Source organism: Aulostomus chinensis, chromosome 14 (genome assembly GCF_037954235.1).
Source record: "Aulostomus chinensis isolate RoL2024-O1b breed Wild chromosome 14, RoL_Achi_v1.0, whole genome shotgun sequence".
Classification (NCBI taxonomy): Eukaryota; Metazoa; Chordata; class Actinopteri; order Syngnathiformes; family Aulostomidae; genus Aulostomus; species Aulostomus chinensis.
In genome coordinates, this window is record NC_141333.1 from 15,457,260 (window position 1) to 15,478,342 (window position 21,083).

At 42.5% G+C, this 21,083-nt stretch overlaps 1 protein-coding gene across 1 annotated transcript; it reads right to left on the reverse strand.

Annotated features, from left to right (window-relative positions):
• Window positions 1-1,620: 1,620 nt before the first annotated feature.
• Window positions 1,621-21,083, reverse strand: plpp2b (phospholipid phosphatase 2b). The gene is made up of 6 exons (XM_086224777.1): window positions 20,622-21,083; window positions 7,972-8,123; window positions 7,446-7,708; window positions 7,310-7,367; window positions 5,209-5,385; window positions 1,621-4,224 (listed from the first exon to the last, which is right to left on the reverse strand). The coding sequence occupies exons 1-6, from the start codon at window positions 20,695-20,697 to the stop codon at window positions 4,066-4,068; spliced, it is 885 nt and encodes a 294-aa protein (XP_086080903.1). The 5' UTR covers window positions 20,698-21,083; the 3' UTR covers window positions 1,621-4,065.

The window sequence follows — 21,083 nt, forward strand, 5'->3', positions numbered from 1 at the left end:
AAGTAAAACTGCACTCACACACTCATGCATTATTTATGTGAGTCAAAGCTGCATTGATCACCTCTTATTTCCCTTAACTGTCTACCTGACTAATATGGATGGCAGATAGCTCACGTTAGCCTCACATAGATCGGTTATAGATCTTTCCGCTGACAATTAACTCAGGATTTGGCCCCTCAGTACTGAAAGAATTGATCTTTGAACAGCCAGTATACACAGAAGAAATTATATTCATATGGACACTCTGTAATTGTTTTACAATGGACCTCAGAACTCATCCTTTACTGAATAAAAGTAATGTTTAGCTATTTCAGGTGAGCTGAACCTTCAGTATGTTTCTGGGAACACTTAATCCCGTTGGATTATGTGCTGTACATACAAAACCTTTTCCAGGCAAGACCAGGCAAGGCTTAATGAAGAAGAGCAGATCACATCGTAAAACCAATGAAATAACATTCAATTTAACATCGACGACATTATAAGATTAAATACAAGTAAGAGGACCCAGTAGATATTTTATTGCGGGTGGCACGTTGGTGTTAAAACATGTTAGTTACATGCCAGAATTACAGTAAGAAATTTAGCAATCGCTCCCTCTCATACATTTGTAACAGCAGAGCTCATTTAATTAAAAAAAAAAAACATGTTTAATTTGTGGTTATCTAACCAAGATACCAGGTCAGCACGGTGGTGCAGTGGTTAGCACTGTTGGCTCACAGAAAGAAAGTTCTGGGTTCAACCTCGGCTCCATCACGGGATCTTTCTGTGTGGAGTCTCCATGTTCTCCCTGTTCCTGCGTGGGTTCTCTCTGGTACTCCAGCTTCCTCCCACAGTCCAAAGACATCAAGAGGGGACGAGGCTGATTGATACTCTAAATTGACCGTAGGTGTGACTGTGAGTGTGAATGGTTGTCTGTCTCTATGTGTTGGTCCTGAGATGGACTGGTGACCTGTCCAGGGTGAACCCTGCCTCTCGCCTAGCAACAATCCCCAACATGATTCACCTATATGGCCTGAAACAAAACTATTCATTACTATTGTAACATCAGTCTGCCCACACTTCCGGCCAGTAGAGACTGCCAACATGAAATATCTGCTCCCAGCGCTCACATCCCCCAAAATAGCATCATTAACAACGTAACAACAATGTTCCCAAATCATCCCAAAGTCTACTGCTATCTCAGGTGTCTCTGTAGAAGTTAAACATGTCAGTTGGGGTACACACACACACACACACACACACACACCACTGTCTGACTCAACAGTACATCAGCATCCAGCTTGATAGTGCCCCTTCAGCTCCGGAGGGTAAATTGCTCTGCTACTTCAAAAATATGTGTGTTTCAAGAATGAGAGAACTCACTAAACCCCCTGACACATTTCTAGGGCCCTTTGGAGCAAAGAAAAATGCATTAAACGGCTTTCAATTCAATTTGTGACATCTTATGAGCTGAAGAATTTTACATCATTTGAACGAAAAATGATTGGTTGTCAAGACTACAGTGAGTCTGCCAAGAACATCTTTAAACCGCAATAACATAGTTTCATTCTTCATTTTAAAGAAAAGCACTCAAACTGATGGCATGATCTTTGTATTTAGACAATGTAAAGCAATAAATGACTGCATTAAAAAAAACTGCATTTGGATTATAACTTTATTTAAAATTCTGTGGTTTAGAACCTAGATATAATCTACACAAATAGTAAACACAACACATATATACACACAGCACCTTAAGGTACTACTCCAAAAACAAAACACCACACAATACACATGGAGCCAGGTTAAAGTCGAGAACCATCAAACACCATGATGTTTCTATATCCTCATTTCAGTTGCAGATATACTCAGATGATTTAAATGGAGGGAGCTGGGGGGGGGGGGGGGGTGTAACGCTCACGCAGCACTTCACCTCAACCATTTCCAGCTGTTTCTTTCTGCAAATCTGTTTTAAATGTGTAGAAGTCCCCCAGGACCAAGGTTTACGAAGGGATACCCCCACACCCCACCCCTGTTAATACCCCCGCCTTTCCCTGGTCCCAGCTCAGCTTTGAGGCCCCACAATCACTGCCAGGTGAGATTCTCTGTCGTCTTGCCCACCCCCCCTCCCCTCCTATCAAGACTGTGGTCAGTCTGATCTCTCGTCAGTCCTCCGGGCATCTGCATGCTGTAAAAGAACTGTTGAGGAGAACTTACTCACAAATGAGCCCCATCTATCAACGCAGGAAGGGGAAAAGGAACATAGACGAATCTTTGAAGTGGAAATGGCACAATGTTACCAGCTTCCAAACACAGATGGGCATGTAACCTTTTATCATTACAACAGCCCTTTAAAAGTCTGCCAAGGCATCTGGATTATGTTTAGACCTGGAATTAGATCTGTTTGTGTGGCAAGTCCAAAAGGCACCAGTCATAGAGAGAAAATGGGCAGATACACTGTACAGATGGAACTAAAACTTACCTATACATACTTCACTCAGCATAGAACACCAGACGTATAGTGTTGGTACACACAGCATGCGTGGCTCATAGATGCAAGCAGGGGTGATTGCACAAAATCCTCAACAGCGCTGGCATTAACAATTTAAGAATAAAGAACGTCTTTATTTAAAATAAATTAAAGACCATTAAAAAAATGGGTGTCTCATCCTTCTTTGATTATTGGTATTATACAAACAAACAAAGACATTTCTTGTAGTTAATTGGCAATAGAGTAGTGGTCTGCCTGTCTTAAAATGCTTCCTGCAGTCCACTTTACACAGGTGAAACATCACAAACTCCTCGGAGTTTTAAAAAAGCAAAAGACGTGTCGAGAAACAATGTTTCTTCGTACAAATTCAACATATCACTTCATTGAATGGAGCCAGATCCGGCGCTAATGTTGAATCTGACTCAACACATCCTCTTCATGATAGAGACAACTCACACAGGGCCAGATTGAGCTGTGTATCCCGGCTTAACGCAGCTCTGATGACCCAAAAAGCTGATACCACATAGCAGTTGCACTGGGAGGATTAACAGGCATGCTAAATTAGCAGAGTTAGCTTTACAAACCTGTTTGTGTAGCGTGTAAGAAAGCCATCACAAACACTTAGTCATCTAATGTCAGATCACCTGTAGTGATGATTAAATTGTGATGCTTTGTTAAGAAGCAGTTTTGCACACAAGCATCCAAACGACCTGAATGAATGAAACATTGCGGCAACTACAGCTCAGTTAAAGGTGCACTGAAGTTACACTGAACAAACTGTGCTTATGATTACATTTATAGAAATTCTTGTATTTATTCTGCTTAAAAAAAATTTTGGGTGCTTTACAAAAAGACATTAAAAAACATACTGAAACTCTATTAAGTGACATATTTAATCTTTCTTTTTTCAATCCAGCTGCAAATGTGGCGCTAAAAATGTCATGCATCACCTTCTCACAAGAGTGAGGCAAGTGGAATTTAAAAAGTGGAACAAATATAAAGCCAGTTGGATGGGATTCCCAGGAGATGCTGGCAAAAAGCAACCAAATATCACACTTACATTCATCAGGTGGCCAGAAAAATATGTAATTGCCCTCATCATGCTTGTTATGCAGCTAGCCTGCCAACACGTAAGCCAAAAGCACGTCGAGAGACAATCATGGGGGGGGGGGGGGGGTTCTGTCTCTTAATGAAGCTTTAAGCACATACACTCAACATCAACAATGATGTCTTAGAAACAATATGCTCCTCTCTCTCTTACAGGAGAAAAGGAGGTCATTTTGGTGTCTTTGAGAGGAGGCTTTTGCACCTGGCGGTGAGATGCAGGCCCCTCAGTCAGTCCAGTGGTTGGGAAGCAGGCGGGGTGTGAGTGGTTGACACAGAGGAAGCTGGGGGCTGCAAGGCTGCAAGCTACAGACCACATCGCTAGCTTTCAAACACAACTGGTTTGATTCTAACATCTCACATGTCCATGATTTGTCATAGAACAGCAAACCATCACACATAATAGCATCAGGTGACCAAACAGTATCAAAGCCTGACTCCGTCAAAGAGGTCTGCAGTCTGCAGCCTTCGCTCCCCAGTGTCAGCCCTTATCACACAGGGCCAGGATTGTGGTGATAGTTATAATGGTTGCCGTGCTCCGAGTCTGCGATCTGCAGGCTAGGTTTCCTCTCTGGCTCGTGGCTGTCAGTGGCTTCTGGTGTGGTGCAACGTGGCGGACGCTTCTTAAAGAAATCTGACACGCAGTGCACCTGCAAAGAAGAGGACGTGTGTTGGTCACATTCCCATAGTTAAGCTATGTCAGAGATCCAATAGTTGGAAAGTGTGATTGCGTATGTCTGGACAGGTCTCTGCACAGCTGTTAGGGGACACACTCACACATCAACACACGCATGCACACACACATCTGAGGAGAACACACAGAGAGCAGGCACAACCCCTGCAGGCTATAAAACACTATGCCCAGGAGGGTCTCTAATTGCACTGTGAAGGCCAAAGCTGTGGGCTCACATCCCAATTACTCATACATGGGTACACACACACACACACACACACACACACACACACACACACACACACACACACACACACACACACACACACACACACACACACACACACACGCGCGCGCGCGCGCGCACCAGACTTTCCGCAAGATGGTGCTGACTGTCGTTCAATCAAAACAGGGAAGTGGTTAAACAATAAAGGAACCCAGCTGTATGAGGTGAGAAAAATGGGCTATTGCCTGAGAACGTGTCGGTGTGAGTGTGTGGGTTTGTATCAAGGCACACTTCCCTCCCTTGTTACTTCCTGTCTATATGGATTTTACTGCAGGAATTAAATAAAGCTGAAATATTGTTCCATCTGTGGTTTTAGTACTTTGAAGGGAGTACTAACAGGAAGATTTCCATTAAATGTCACTCATATGATGGACAGTCCCACCCAGACTTGCTTTTCCAAAAGCCAGAAACCACAAATAAGATGTAAAGCTACAATGTCATCAAGTTGACGGCTGGAATTACTTCATAGAACATGTGGAGTATTTTCAGCTTGAAATCTTCTCTATTTGGACAAACATTGTATTCCAGTCATCATTTTATTGGTTGATACCACAAAAAATATTCCAGAGAATTCATTGATTGTTTGTTCCTTTCTAAGAGCACCAAGTATGGAATATTATGGCATGGAAATATCATGCGGGCATCCTAAATGTTTTTAAAAAGTTGGAGACTCACGTTTAGAATAGCGATGAGCGCTCCCTGCAGCAGCCCCACCAGCACGTCGCTCCAGTGGTGCTTGTAATCAGACACTCGGGTGTAGCCCACATAGACCGCGAAGGCCACCAGGAAGAACTGGATGGTGGGCCGAAGAAGTCTAGCCCACTTAGCCACCAGTCTGGCCTGCACATAAAGCTGGAGTGGAAAATGAAGTAAAAGAGGAGTAGAGGGTGAGACGGGGAGTTAAGGGAGAGACGGTGTGTTTATGTGGACATTCCTTTCCTTTTAAATGTTGTGGTTTTAGCCTCTGAATGGTTATCACACCAAAAAAGGATGTAATAAGACATTTAGTGTCCAGACCAACATCTATCTGAATTGACATAATCCTGTTTAGGTGTAATATAATATTCTGACCAGGCGATGAAATCATGCAGCAAAACTCATGTCTAGATTTGCCTAAATAGACAGTCAGCCGTACTGTATTTTGGTTTTTACATTTTGTTCTACTTCTAGTGTTCCAGTTCCATCTGTAATTCGGTCAGGAACACCTCAAGAACTCAGAGTTATTTTTAGGTTTGCAACTTGGCTAATAAAGATTAAAGCAAATCATTCTTAAATTTGCCATTTCTGATTGCGCTAAGCAGGCGGTGGTGCAGTGGTTCGCACTGTCGCCTCACAGCAAGAAGGTTCCAGGTTCAAGTCCCGGCTCCAGCACAGGATCTTTCTGTGTGGAGTCTCCATGTTCTCCCTGTTCCTGTGTGGGTTCTCTCTGGTACTCCAGCTTCCTCCCACAGTCCAAAGACATCAAGAGGGGACGAGGCTGATTGATACTCTAAATTGACCGTAGGTGTGACTGTGAGTGTGAATGGTTGTCTGTCTCTATGTGTTGGTCCTATGATGGACTGGTGACCTGTCCAGGGTGAACCCCCCCTCACGCCTGAAGGCTGCAGGGATAGGCTCCACCCCCCCGTGACCCTTAACAGGATAAGAGGTAGAAAATGGATGGATGGATGGATGCATGATTGCGCTTATATAAGCAAGCGCAATACGGCCCAAGCTTGTGATTTTATGGCGTTCTGTAGAGCCTTCCAGCCTTCTGGCTCAAGGTGTTTTGATCTATTTTCCCCAGTCTTTTTCTGTGTGCTTTCAAACAGACAGCAACACATAACAGTGGTGTAATATTCCCACCTTGAAAAAAGCTGTGTAAAAGGGACTTGTGTCCTGTGCCCCCCTCTGCAGGAGGGCTTGAACCCACATTTGGGAACTCCAGTATTAGAGTGAGAGTGAGTTGTTCAAATAAATGCAAAAGCAGTGATTGATTTAACTTTAAAAAGGTGTTAAAAAGTCTACTGTCTACATAAAAAAATGACTGACTGAAACAGTATTTTGCTGGAAAGCAACTGCAGCCAAAAAAATTATGAACCTGGCAACAGAACTGACTTCGCTGGGCTGGACTGCGGTTGAAGGTGCAAAAATTGGCATCACACTCAAATCCCCCTTGCCACGTAGCTACAGGACACTGCAGGACACTTTTCCAGTAATACATCATACAGGACACATGCTGGATATTAGTGTTTGGCTCTGTTTACTTGCAGTATTTGCCTGACAAAGTATGGACTGAAGCACTGACAGCAAGCGACACTAGCTGGAGATATTCTGTATTTTCTTTGAACTGAGCAGCGCTGCTTTGCTTGGCCTCTTGCTGCTTGCTGTCTAAGCACTGGTGCCTGGCTTTTAACACAAAGAGATGAGGCCAAGGGTAATGAACTGGATAGGCCTGGAAGGCAGAACACAGAGCATGTTTTCGACTTCATCATTGCTGGGAAAAAGGCAACACAGGCCTGCAGATCATTTCTCTCAATATCGTCATTCTGTCTCTGAACTATCGCCGTGTCCTTTCATGTCCACAGGCACAAATTGTCTCTATGAACCCTTTCTCCTTTTCAACAAGTAGCTATTAACTACTGATCAAAATGCAGAGGACTGTTCCGGGATGAGGCCATCTGGGGTCTATTATACCTGATTGAAATATTTGCATGCATGTGGGTGGATGCATGGAGATTTCCATATACTGTGCTAAGGACATTTCGATGGATTGAGGCACACGTGTTGCACTTACCGCTAAGAAGAGCATGCAGTACATTCCAAAAGACGAGTGGCCAGAGTAAAAAGACAACCTGGACAGAGAGGACTAATCAAAACTCATGTTGGTTTTGTTTTGTTTTTGAAACTCAGAACCAGTGTAAACATCCTACCTGGACTCTGTGACATCCTGAGGCCTTCCAGTGCAGTTAATCACCTGCATGTAGCCCGTGCACACTGTAGGATTACAAACAGCCATGAAGTTAGGTCGCGGGCGGCCAATGGTGAACTTGGCGAGATCCGTTAGTGACTGGCTGACAGCTGCTCCAAACAAGAAGGTTCCCACAACCTTATAGAGAGCGGCTACATACTGGTTGAAGTCTGAATTAGAGTAAATCCTCTTGCTGTAGACTAGATAAGCCTCTCCAGAGGATATCTGTAGAAAATGTAGAAAAAGGGTATTTTAGGCTTTGTACTACCCCCCCCCCCCTTTTTTTATGCACCATTAAAATGAAACCACTTTTTCCTTCTTACATATGCGCCTGATTCTTCTGGCTATTCAGTAATGGAGCAAATAGCATCGGGATGTAATCGCATCAGTGAAGTGCTGCACAACTTTCCGTAATTTTGATTTTTAATGAGGCTAATAGCTTACTGAGGTGAGAAGTCATAAAACGCCCTCTAAGAAGTACAACTTACAATGATGACTGTGCAGGAGATGGTGACAGCTGCAAGCATGCCGTGGGTAATGGTGTCTGGTTTTAGGGGGTACTTGATGCTCTCATCATAACAGTAGACCCCCCGCTGGTATGGCTTGAACACGATGGTCATGACGATGAACGGGAGTGCCGCTATAAAGGAAAAGACCAAGAGTACAACAGTCTGTTATTTCTGAGGCAGTCAGACATGGAACTGGGCTAATGCGCTTCAACATTTGAGAAGAAAAAAAAAGCTTTATAATAATATATTTGTTTTTTTGTTCTTTTTCAACAGGGTTTCAGACATTACATCATTTCCTAAACTGAGAAGCAAAAACATTTCTCTAAGGATAGCACATTTCTTTTTTCTTTCCTTAAAGAGCTTGACTTCTAAAATGATGAAACCCAAAAGGGAAAAAAAAAAAAAAAAAAACCTTCTTTGGAAGTTAACTGTCAGTTGAGAAATCCACCGGAAGGAATTACAAAAGTAAACAGAGAAAAAAAAATGTATTTATAGACTTAGGTTTGTGTAAAATTACAAGTACGCAAACACTTTCAAGATGCAACACAAATTATTGCACGCACTCGTCCTTTTTAAATGATGTGGCCGAGTGCAAAAACAAGACCAAATATAGACGCTGAAGCATCCCCAGAGAACAAATGATGTCCTTGAGTTGATGTCAAACACCAGAAATCTTCTCATCTATTCCTCTGATGTACACACACACACACACACACACACACACACACACACACACACACACACACACACACACACACACACACACACACACACACACACACCATCTTCGCAACCCTGTGTATTTGCAGGAATGTGTGTACAACAGGGAGAAATTTTAATCGGGTTGTACTGACAAACACAGGTTCATGTAAACATCCAGATGAATCGTCCTCTGCCCACACTGGCAGGCCGGACTCGTATTTACAGACATGAATGAAAGGCAGAGAGGCGCTTTTGCTCCACAGGTAGCTCGAGCAGCAGCTGGTTCACGTGTCTTCGCCGACGCTGAACAAACTTTACCATTTAATCCCATTTGATCTGACCGTAACATTCGTAATAAGGCTGCGTTTCCTCAGCGATAAAAATGATCCCCAAAGTCAACATCGTGCCTCATTTTCAAACTGTATTTCAAGTCATTTGAAGAGTCCCGTGTGCTTTATACATGAAGTAATCAAAATGATCCACCGATGCAGACAGCAAAAAATTACTTGATTTCTTGGAATAAGTAATTATCTTAAAAATGAGTCACTTCATTTTACTGAGATTTTAATGAAATCATTTTTTAACTAGAAGTTGATTTTGATTTTGATTTTGTTGCCAGTCTATAGTTTCTCCTTTTTTAAGCTAACTTTAGGATTTGATAATTGTCACTCTTAAGTGTTACTTTTTTTAATTCTAGTGCTTCTAATATGTCATGATCATATAACAGCAGCACAAACCCTATCATGAAGTGAAGATGGAGTTTAAAAGCTGTACTTGTTCACTGTGAGCCGACAGTGCTGAGAAACCGTTTCCAGTCGAATCAGGTTGAAGCTGACAAAGCATGTTTGAGAAAGACCCAGTTGTGAAAAAAAGAGGATTGTTTTTATTGCAATACACAACTTTATTAAGGGTTTAAATGCCATTTCTCAATTTCACATTACTATAAAGGGTCACTCAAGTGTTTCAAATGTTACTCCAAAAAAAAAAAATAAAAATTGATTGCCAAGACAAGTTGAGCTAATTTTGTCATGATTAAAGGCAAATACACTTCCATCCATCCATTGTCTTCCTCTTATCCTGTTAAGGGTTGCGGGGGGTGGAGTCTATCCCAGCAGCCTTCGGGCAAGAGGCGGGGTTCACCCTGGACAGGTCACCTGTCCATCACAGGGCCAACACATAGAGACAGACAACCATTCACACTCACAGTCACACCTACAGTCAATTTAGAGTATGGATTAAACAAATAAACTTTTCTTACAAAATTAACTCTGCTTGTCTTCTCAAGTTCCATCAACTTAAAATTCAAAGGCACTCAGGACGCTAACTTTTGGAAGTTATATTTTGTATTTTTTCAAACCAGCAGTTTGGTGAGTGTCATTATCTTTTGACATTTTACATTGTTAGTCATAATTTAATGGGTGGAAATGAACATTTGTTACAGCCTAAGTTGCGTTATGAATAGTGGACAGAGACTTGGGGCCACTCTGGAAATACCATACCGCCAATACTACACACAAGAGAAACAGATGTGAAAAAGCGCTGCACACTCCTTAAAAGTGCACTCACCAATGGTATTAGATTTCTGTGTAAATGAGTAGTGCACCCCTCCCATTCTTTCAAAAAATGTCTGTAGCTGAAGGAATTCAAGGAGAGTTCCATTGAGGAAATACACAAGACGATGGTAGACCAGGACTCAGAAACTTCTCACGATGGGTGTGGAACGACAACAAAAAGTATATACATATGGGAGTACTTGTTCAAATAAAAGGCGAATAAAATGTTCTTGGGCTTCTGTTGACTGAATTTTTAGATACGGACAGGGAACAACCCTGGGTAGTGATTTCCATTCTTGCCATTGTCGATGAAATGAACAAATGAAGTCAGGAAATACCCCTGACTCCTCAGCTTCTCATCAGACAATGGCCAGTGTGTTGTGTGACATCACATTTCCGAGGCGACATGAGATGAGTGCTGACATTGTTTAGCATCATGCTAACTGCACACGTGTTCCTCGCAGACACAATAAAGACAAAGACGGCTGGCTCAGTGAGGAAGAACACGAGCTTTGTGTTGAGAGGAGGATAAACAATAGCACTCTATAGGATAAACACACCATGGGGAGTTGCCTCCTGGTACCCGACCTCGGAGTAGCCATGTTAGACTCAACAAACAAGAAAGGAGGAAGACAGAGATAATTTTGACTTCAGCACTGTCTCCTGTCTTCACAGAAAGATATGACACTAAAAGGCAGTCATCACTATTGCAAATTTTAGGTTTTTCTCAAAATTAACCTTTCTTTTTTTGAATTTATGAGGAATGTGGTCAAACCAGAACCAAATGAACACCGGTCATATTGGAATATCCCATTAGGAAAGTACACAAAATGGCAGCGTTTGTGGTGAACGATGAAAGCGTAGTCGCTACGAGACAAAACACCTCCACTTATTGTTGGGCTGCACTCTTTTCCTGGATGCAACAAACCCATTATCAGCACCACGATCACCAACGCCTGCTGAGCATGCACCATCACACAGCTGAGGCCATTCCAATGAACGGGTCTTTCATTAGATGTTTCCTTTCAGCTCGCATCAAAAGCATCGGCTAAACTGGATTCTACCTTGTTCTTGACTCTTGGACTTTGACTACGGTCGGTTATATCAAGAACATAACATCTTGCAATTCTGCTTTTGATACGGCAATTTCAATATGACCCTTTTATCAAACCACTGACATTCCAGTTGACAGTTTGCAATGTGAAAATAAAAAATCTGAGCTGTATGAACATGTTATATACTGTATTATATATACTTTTGAAAATTGCACATTTCTCTCCTGATTGAGCTCCATTTATGAGCTCATTCATCTTCCATAGTTGCATAGTTTAAAGAAACTTTCTTTGTGGTAGACCTGCGTACCCCTAGACTACCAATACTTCGGTTTACTTTGCTGTGTTTGTCTTCATCTGAGTTCATTTCAGCGCCCCTATCTCACCTTCCCCCTCCATTTGTCTTCACTATTAGTGAGCACAAGCAGCTGGACGACACCTGTTCCAGGACAGCAGCTTCCCACTCGCCACCAACCACCAGACATCCACAACCTTCCTGTTTACACACCTGTCAGCTGTGTCTGGACGTGGTAAACTGTGTGTATAATGTCTTATTCTGTATATGTTTCTCTACATGCCACCAAAATCCTGTTTGTGACATCTGCGGCACAATATAAGCGCTCTTATATTAGACTAACATCCTGTCTCAGGCACCCCCCGACCCGGGAGAGAACCCTGACATGGATTTAGTGGTGTGGCTCTTGGATGGCAGCTTCTGCATCTGTATCCTGCATCCTGCTTCCAGCTGGCATGAAATGAGGCAGAATGTCAAGAAGCAACTCCAGCTGGTTCACCTTCGCTCAGGCTATAGCCTTAAATCAAACAGAGAGATTAACATCTCTTTGACAGTTTCGGAGAAACCATATTTAATTTGCAGCCACCTAAATCATCTTCCAAATATTATTTTAGATCCTGAAATGTTTTGCTGTGTCTGTATATCGAATGAAGAATGTTTGCACATAGCACCACATATCGTTGCAGAGGGGAAAAAAAGCTGCTTGACGCATACAACTGCAGTGTTTTTGCAAGATTGGCCTGGCCAAAGTCAGAATTGTTCATTTAAAAAAACACAGCATGGGGAATGTCCCATAAAAACAGCAGAGGGACATCATTATTTCTACAATATATAGGATTGTAACTTTGAAGTGGTTTACGAAAGTCGTGGTTACTCATCACGCTGGCAGAAAAATGAAGTGGACAATCTTTGAAGAGACGTTCTAGCGGGTCATGAAATATTCTAAATACGCTCAATGAACAAGCTGACAAAAGGATGAATAGTCTTAGCAAGACCATCGTCAACACTGCATTACGAAGCATTGGAGGTATTTATCTGTTTAGGTACATGATTTGTGTCTTTATACTCACTAAATCCTCTTAACCAAACCTTCTGAGGCTCTGGGAGTGTTGCCAGTTTGCCACACAGTTCATAGACAGAGTGAAGTCTGCTGGGTACTTAGTCTCACATAACTCTGCTTGTAAAACCGATTTTGTTTTTATTTCTGTGTTCATAATGAAGCGCCGATTCGACTGACACCTGACTTTTTCTTGTTAGTCATAAATATGATTCGAATAAAAGCCCTCAAATAAAATGATGTAAGAGTCTGCGCTTGTATAATTGGGCACATCCTGAGGTGTGTGTGTGTGTCTCCTGAGCAGAGTGGATAATATCTGCAGGAAACAAACCAGCCACTCAATTGAAAACACACACACACACACACACACAGTTACTGACGGGCAAAAACAGACATCTGCAGATGAAATAGGCCTCTAAGATACCACGAGACAACCCCACAACCCTAACCGCTCCTCTGCTGCTGTTGCTTCCTAAACATGGAGCTTAACTCAGACATCTACAGCAGATATTTTTTTCTCTGTCACACATACACACATACCTAGAGGGCAGGTACAGAAGAGGGGGGATTTTTAGGATGTAGGAAAAAGAGTTTTCTAGACACCTGCCCTTTTTGGATGCAAGCAGGGAAACACTAACCGTCTGGAATGTAGCCAAGAAGCTAATCTCCAGCTGCCTGAGCCCCTAATGGGAGTCCGTTTGAAGCCACAGGATGCAGCGATCAGGCTTTCCTGTCTGAGATTAAGGAGGGCCCATTCTAGAGGGCTTAGATGCATTCTGAGAACTTGATGGCTCCACGTTTAAATGGCCGCAGATTAGCATTCACCTGCAGTAGCAATGTGGGTTTTCCCCGAGCAGAAATCGTAATATAGAGAGTTGATAAACTGATTGCAGACACTTGTACTCAAGTCACATTTCAGTAACACAAACACAACTTGACTTGAATTCATTCTCCAAAGGCTCGAGCCTTGAGACTTGTTAACAATCTTTATTTTGCACAACAACATTAAGGAACTATCTGACAGCTGAATATAATCCCTCCTGTCATGCGTAACCATTTGTCTGGCACGGACACAGAGATGCTGCATCAGCAAAACAAGGCGAGCAGCATTAGCACACCTACGCCATTTGTTTTGGTAATAAAAACGTCACATAGAGCTTAAATTAAAGAACTACGACATGCAATGATTGCGATGTCAAAATAAAGGATGCAGCATTGACCACATTTAACTTTCTCAGGCATCTGAGAGCACATATGAACATGTCAGCCACTTAATGAGAAACGATGAAGTTAGCATAAACAGTATTAGCTTAGCAGTATCAGTTATATGTCAGCTTGCTACTAGCTTCGTGGGAGGTTAACTTGATAATGACTGTCATACACCTGTGATCCTGTTGGGGATACTGGGCATTTCTACGGATAAGCGAATATTTAACGACTGGATGGGTCAATTGTTGATATTTACCAATGTTGATCGCATCAATAAAAAAGTTCACAATGATATTGTATACATTCTCAGTATTTACATTTTCTTTACATACTAGGAAACACATCATTTTTCTTATTTCCAAAATATTTAGAATTGCTTGTAAAGCATTTATCATCAGCACTGTTTAAGATAAAAATCAGATGATGGCCACAGACGGAGAGAAACCAGTTTTGCCTATCGGGCCGACACGTTCAAAAAGGAATAATATCCGCAAATATTATAGAGCATCTCTGGTTCCTGTATTACCGCTAAACTTGGAGAAAAGGGGAAAGAGAGTTAAAGACTTGAGACTGGCCAAGAAGGTCTGAAAAGCAATGACAGTCAGAAGAAGTCTGAATTGACACCCTACTGACACATAAAGCTGTCAGTGTGAGAGGAAATTTGCACTACTCATCATTCATTCCACCACTGCTGCATCACATCCTCCACTCTGGTTCTCCCCTCTTGCTCAAAGTCATTCATTCTTGTCTCTCCCTCTCTGTCTCAATGCCCGTCATTCTCCCGATGATCGCAGTGTCCTCCCACACACTTTTCTCCGCTTCTAAAATAGAGGCCTCAATGGGATGCTGCTTTATTTAGCTGGCAGATGTGCAATTACACTTGACCATGGGGACCACAATCTGTGGCTGAGATTCTAGGCTCCTTGTGTCTTCTCCCAGCCAGAGTTGTTTTTATCTCTGTCATTGCTTTTCCTCACTTTCATGTTGCTGTACGACTGCCATTTCAAACCACCACCACCATCATCTGGAAGGCAGAGCACCTCACACCTTCTCACCCTCTGACATAACCTGCTGCACCTGCAAAACCACAAGAACGAATATTCATTCTCCTCCATTCGCAAAACGTACATCTGTGTTTTCATTATGCATATTTCAAAAGGTGTGTAAAACCTTCTAGTGGTGTGCATGCGTGAGAAGGGTGTTCTCGTGCCCTCGGCCTGCCCTGCTTGGTCTACAACTTTCCCTCAGGGTCACAGCTGGAATATTTGCTAGACCGCTCGCAGGTCTAATTTCTTCCACACTCATGTTCCATCTCATGCCAGCTTGAAGGTCAACCAGGTTCCTTCGTTCTGTTCCTCAACTCTTCACTAAATTATATTGCCTCTCATTAGCAGTGTTTTCCCTTCTTTATATTTTTGGTCGGTTCATCCATACGCGACTGCCTCCCGCTCATGTCCTCTTGCTGTGGACGAGCACAGAGGCAGGCTTTTCAGGCTTTTTTCAGATGCAGTCCACTTTTTTTCCTTTTCGCTCTCTTTTTTTCTTCCTTCCGATTCATACATGCTCGGTGTAACATGACGGCGGTAAACCTAAGGTGGCAAAGCTGTGTAGGTGATGTTAAAGACCTTTTAAAGATGCACTGCAGTAACAAAACATCTCCCCCTTACAGACTGTCTCACCCCAAGCTGGACTGACTAATGTGGAAGGTATGTGCTGAGCCTTCAACGCTCTGCGGCGTTGGCCTCTGGAATTCTAATTCACAAGAGGAACGCCCAACTTCAGTCACACCAAATCCTGCCGCTGTTACCCATTCTTTATTTTTAATCCCGCTGCTTTTCTCCGTCCATCATTTACGCATGCTTAAGTACAAGCAGTGCAGAAGGAGACAGGGTGGCAGACGAGAGCGTACGAGTGGTGGGGGCAACTAAATCAGGACCGGCAATCAAAGAGTCTGGGTTTGGAGGGATCAAAGAAATAGGCCACACAGGTTTGAACCGTAACCATTAAGGTCTGGGGGAATAGTTCAAAGCCAGCCTGTGGTGTGTGTGGGTTCAATCTTCAAAGATCACCGCTAAATATAACGTGATTCTTCAGTAAATCACTGTATGCGATGAGATGTTGCATAAATGCTGTCAACTTATAAGCCTGTTGCTATATTAAATTCACGGCATCTGATTAAACAATTTTTCCAACAATACTTTTTTGTTTTAGTCTAAACAAGCTCGTGCTGGCTCGTCTTGTCTCATGATACCATTTTTGTCCTGAAGAGGCAACAGCGAGTCACCGTAGTGCTATGGAGCCACGGCTCCTCAGACTTCCCTCTGGAGCTCATCACCCAGCGATAGTGACTCACTGGCGTGTTAGTTGGAAAAATTTTGGTGCTGTTCTACATCGTGGTTTGGTTAAAAGTGCACAGAAACAAAGTGAGGGGAGACAGCATCCCTCCTTTGATCAGGCAGCTGAGGTAGTCGCAACATATAAAATGGACAACCATTATGGTGGAACAACGCGTTCAAAATAATGACACTAAGGAGATATTGTGGAAATTACGTAAAAATTGCTACTGTGGCGTGAAGGAGCTTTTGGCTGCACCTATAGTCATGGACGTCTTCACCCTGCAGCTTTGGGGAAATTTCAACCGACACATTAGATCACATAAGCTCCAAACAGAAAAATGCTGCCCCCTGTTGGTTAGTAGTAGGAAAGATCTACCACAAATTGTATCTTTAATGACATTTCTGACATTCTATGTACTAAAGGACTGCTTAATTACCTGAAATATTAGTGAAATCACAGCATCATAAATGAAGTACTGCGGTGTTACGGAGATGCACCGGCCAACGAATCAAATTCTGCAGACGTGAAGGAAAATTCTTGTTTGGTACAGACCCCAGCAAAATTCACATCCCCATCATCAGAGGGATTAACCATTCCACTAAAATCATGAGTCAGCCCTACTGTGCACTGGGATGACTTTCAGTAAAAAATGGTAATGATTAAAAAGACATGAAAAAGAATCTTATTCGTTATGACTGATCAAAGGGTTTTTTTTTGCAATTAGAACAACAATAAAGAAAACCATGTGTCTCTGAGGAACGTGTGTTTGTTAATAGGCCTTCAGTTTCCATGACACGGCTCTCCAGAGGAAAACAATTCCCATCAGGAGTCTCCTATGCCGTTCTCTGAGAACGTAGGACAATCATCCTTCCCAGTCTCAACCACATGAGAGGCCTGGCTCCCTGGAGACGCCGCAGTGCCGCTTCACCAACAAACTCTAACCGGTTTCCAGCAAGGTCAAAGAGCGGAACATGGGGATGTTTACATGGAACCAAAATGTAATCCGATGACATTAATATGGGGAAATGGGTTGCAACTGTTTGTAGTTTCACTTCTGTAGGCCTTTGGGAGTTAGCTCAAGGGTAAATTAATTAGAGACAGCATTTATAGGAACATGCCATTTTGGGGGAAATTTGTTCATTAACCATCCATCCCAGAGCCAGACAAAAAGATCAATACCCTTCTCTCCGCTGTACATCAGGCACCCAGAAACTAGCTGACCACTGGTTAGCTTAGCACGATGTATGGTAATGGATGGAGGGTGTGAGAAAAAGCTGTCAGGTAAAGTTCATGATGTCTTTTGCCAGAAGTATGCTAACAATTCCCATCTACTACCAATCATTGCGCTAAGCTACCTAGCAGTTAGCTGTGTCTGTGGTAGCTCCCTCCACAGAGCAAAGAAGGCCGTTGATCTGCTTGCTTGGCTCCGGTGAGGATGGCAAATAAATGTATTTCCCAAAAAGGTAGGTCTGTGCCTTTGAGCAGCGGAGCATAATCTTTTGCTCGATTGTCTTCTTGTTAATGACAGACAGTCAATTAAAAAAACACTACAATCAGGTCCTACAAATAAATGAAATAGTATAAAGAAGTAACATCTTTCTGGAGGAGCTGCGTCCGTGTGGATAAAATAAGTCAAACAGCTCGACAGAACTTGCTTGTGTCCTGTGTATTTTGAATACATCATGGACAAACAGGTTTGTCTCAAACTACAGCACAACAAAGCGCTTTACACATGGAACAACAAAAGTGTGGAAGCATGTGTTCCACCATTGCCTTCGCCTCAAGGCCACACGGCACTAGGAGTATCTATGCCATTACTCATAACTCACAGCTCATTGCCATTCATATTGCCTACGGCTGCACCCAATTCATTCGGCAGTGTGAGCAGAGCTCCGCCTCCTACGCAGTCTACACCTACCGTACCTATGAATGTTAGCTGTGGGCAGGGAGCGGTTAACCCCGGTCTTTCCTCTGTGTGCTCTGAGCCAACACCCACCATCTATTTGTACTGAGTGTAGACTTACATGGAGAGAGTAGGCAAGAGGAAGGGAGGGATACACCAAAGAGAACTGAGAAGAAAGAATAAAGGAGCCTGACAGGCCCAAAACCCTCCAGAGCACAATAAAACCTAAGTCTTTATCAAGCTCATGCCACTCTTAGGATTGGAATTTTTAGATAACAACTTGAGGGCAAATGATCTTGTGTGTGAGGAATCAGATTTGTTTGAAAAAGGGCTAAGGGTTTGCTAGACAGCATGTTCATGTAACACCAGCAGCTGTTAGTTTGACCTGGGCAGGGCAGGGTGCGAATGACACAAAGCGGTCCTTGGAATTTCATGACAAATAATGGTTTCAGGTAAGATTGTTCTAAACATCCATGATAAACCACCACAGATATAGATTTTCTATCTTGATAATAATTACTTACACCTTTACGAAGAAGGGGCACTTTTTTTCACGAGCTCTATTTTTTGTTTTGTTTGTGAGTTTAGGTTATAAATCCTGATTTGCATTTTCACAGTGATTTGATCTGTGAATCAAATTCTTATATATTTTTGAAGCAAACTTAATTGGTATTGTTTAATATTTGATGAGTGTCAGGATTAGGAATTGTTTTATATCCAGTAGTGCTTGTGTCCTGTGTATTTTGAATACATCATGGACAAACAGGTTTGTCTCAAACTACAGCACAACAAAGCGCTTTACACATGGAACAACAAAAGTGTGGAAGCATGTGTTCCACACGATCTAACACCACTGTCGATCTCCTACTTTGATCTCAGTGATTCTGACTGTCATCTCAGTTGACTGTCATCTCAGACCTTAGATGGTAAAGCGTTGCGCTGCACTTCCACAAGGTGCCAGCAATGCACACGACGAGAAGAGGAGTTGATGAGATAATTGTGTCACTGTCAGAAATAGAGATTTCTTGCCGTGTGTTAAGATTCTACCATTTACATTATAAATACAAAAAAATACCAAAAATGATTATGATACAGTCCAAAATCCATATCTCTCACAGTTTGAGTAATGCTGCAACAATAGTGAACAAGCGTTGAATATTTGGAGTCAGAATTGAATGACTCAAAAATAAAGAAAGTAAATATCAGTTACTTATCAGGAAGGATAGATCCTGTAAATTTTGCTTTAAGAAATGTAGATAGACATGCAGCCAAATCTCCCAACCCAAACAAAATTTGGTTTTCCATATAATCAAATGGTCAGTGTAATTACAAGCTCCATGTTATCATTACATGGCTGGCGCAACCTCGCATAAGCTTCGGGTTGACTTGATGATTATTTGGGTCGATGATGTGGGTGGTAAAGGAAAGGGGTGGGATGGAGCCATCAGGACCTGGCTGACCAACCCGGCCCAGACAATAATCCCAGACTTGTGACAGTGAAATGGTGAGGCTTATCAAATTCAGCGGTTGGCGCCTGTTTCCAGAGATGAAAAACACCCCTAAGCTCCCTGAAAGCCGGTGTTAGTGGTGGTGAGGGGGGGTGGAACCACATGCCATCATGCCCACCCATCACCATTAACCACCATCACCTGTGCAGACACAACAACACTCGACCATTATGCAACATATGTCTGTGGAAGGGTTTGTGGTACCACCAGAGTGGTACATTCCACATATAGACATGATCACCAGAGGTCGCATCTTCTTCAGAGGATTCGTTATAACAAGAAGAAGCATATTATCATGTTAAAATCAGCTTCATTCATTAAAGACTGATGGATGAGGACAAAGAACTGCTCACGAGGGAGACCACAAAATGTGTCATTGATATCACTCCTCTTTTCAGCAGCTCATTTTCACAAAAAAACAATGCGCTCCCTAAAAGGAATCATTCTTTCCTAAAATTGAACATACAACAATAGTCCGTGGAGCAGAAGCGGAAGTATATCTTGGGAAATGTACTAGAATTTGGGAAGTGGAACATTCTTGGGAGGATTCCTGGCAAACAAAAATGGAAGAAAATGCATATCAGATTTCCATAAACAAACATTCAGCTTCCTGAAGTTCTGTAAAGTCCTGCAATGTATTTTTGGTGAGCAGCAGGCTGGAGCACACAGCTCACCATGGTGCTTTTTAATGCCGTATTTCAGCGTGGACTCTATTCCAGCAAGGATGGATCTGCATAAACACACAGCAAGACATGACTACTATTTTAGCTTTGGAGCATGAGAAGCTATTTGCCTTTAAAAGAGAGTTGTCCTGAAGATGCACAAACACTGTGGTGCAAACATAGGCAGGGTTTCCATTATAAAAGAAGTTCCATAGGGGTTGTCCTGAGTTAAAACCACACAAACAGCCCACACGAAGCCAGGAAGAATGCATAAAATGTTGTCAACACAAAGATATGATCAAAAACCCTTTTCAAGTAGGCATATATTTGAGTTAAAAGTCCACAACTCACCAACTAAAACGCACAACACGTCCATCACCACGTACAGCTTTTTCTTCCTCATCTCCTTCATATTCTTTCCGTTCATATCGTTTAAAATCTCTACTTCAGGTAATACATATAAATATAAATATATATATATATATATTTTTTTTTACAAAAATATCAACACGTCCATGGGCTTGCTTTGTATTCTCAGTTCAAGTTATGCAAACGAGTTGATAACCTGCACTACGAGTTCTTCCGGGATCTTCTTCACTACCTGCCCTCACATTGACAGCAAAGGTGCGCGACTTTCCTTTAAAAACTCGTTTCCCAGTAAACACGCGGCGACGTCCTGCTGCGTCCGTTTGCGCGCATTACTGCTGGGATCCGAGCACAAAAGCAAAAGTAGTTGAGAGATCATCCGATGTCGCTGCTCTGAAGGAGAATCCCAATGTAGTCTTTCACCACACACACACGCGCACGCACGGA

What these genes read in the sequence shown, in the direction of transcription:
- plpp2b (XM_086224777.1), bottom strand. Translation starts at nt 20,697, where the DNA reads ATGAACGGAAAGAATATGAAGGAGATGAGGAAGAAAAAGCTGTACGTG. An exon ending in CAGGATGTCACAGAGTCCAG is followed by an intron (nt 7,368 to 7,445) that starts GTAGGATGTTTA and finishes CTCTCTGTCCAG; the next exon opens with GTTGTCTTTTTACTCTGGCC. An exon ending in ACTGCATGCTCTTCTTAGCG is followed by an intron (nt 5,386 to 7,309) that starts GTAAGTGCAACA and finishes TTTCCACTCCAG; the next exon opens with CTTTATGTGCAGGCCAGACT.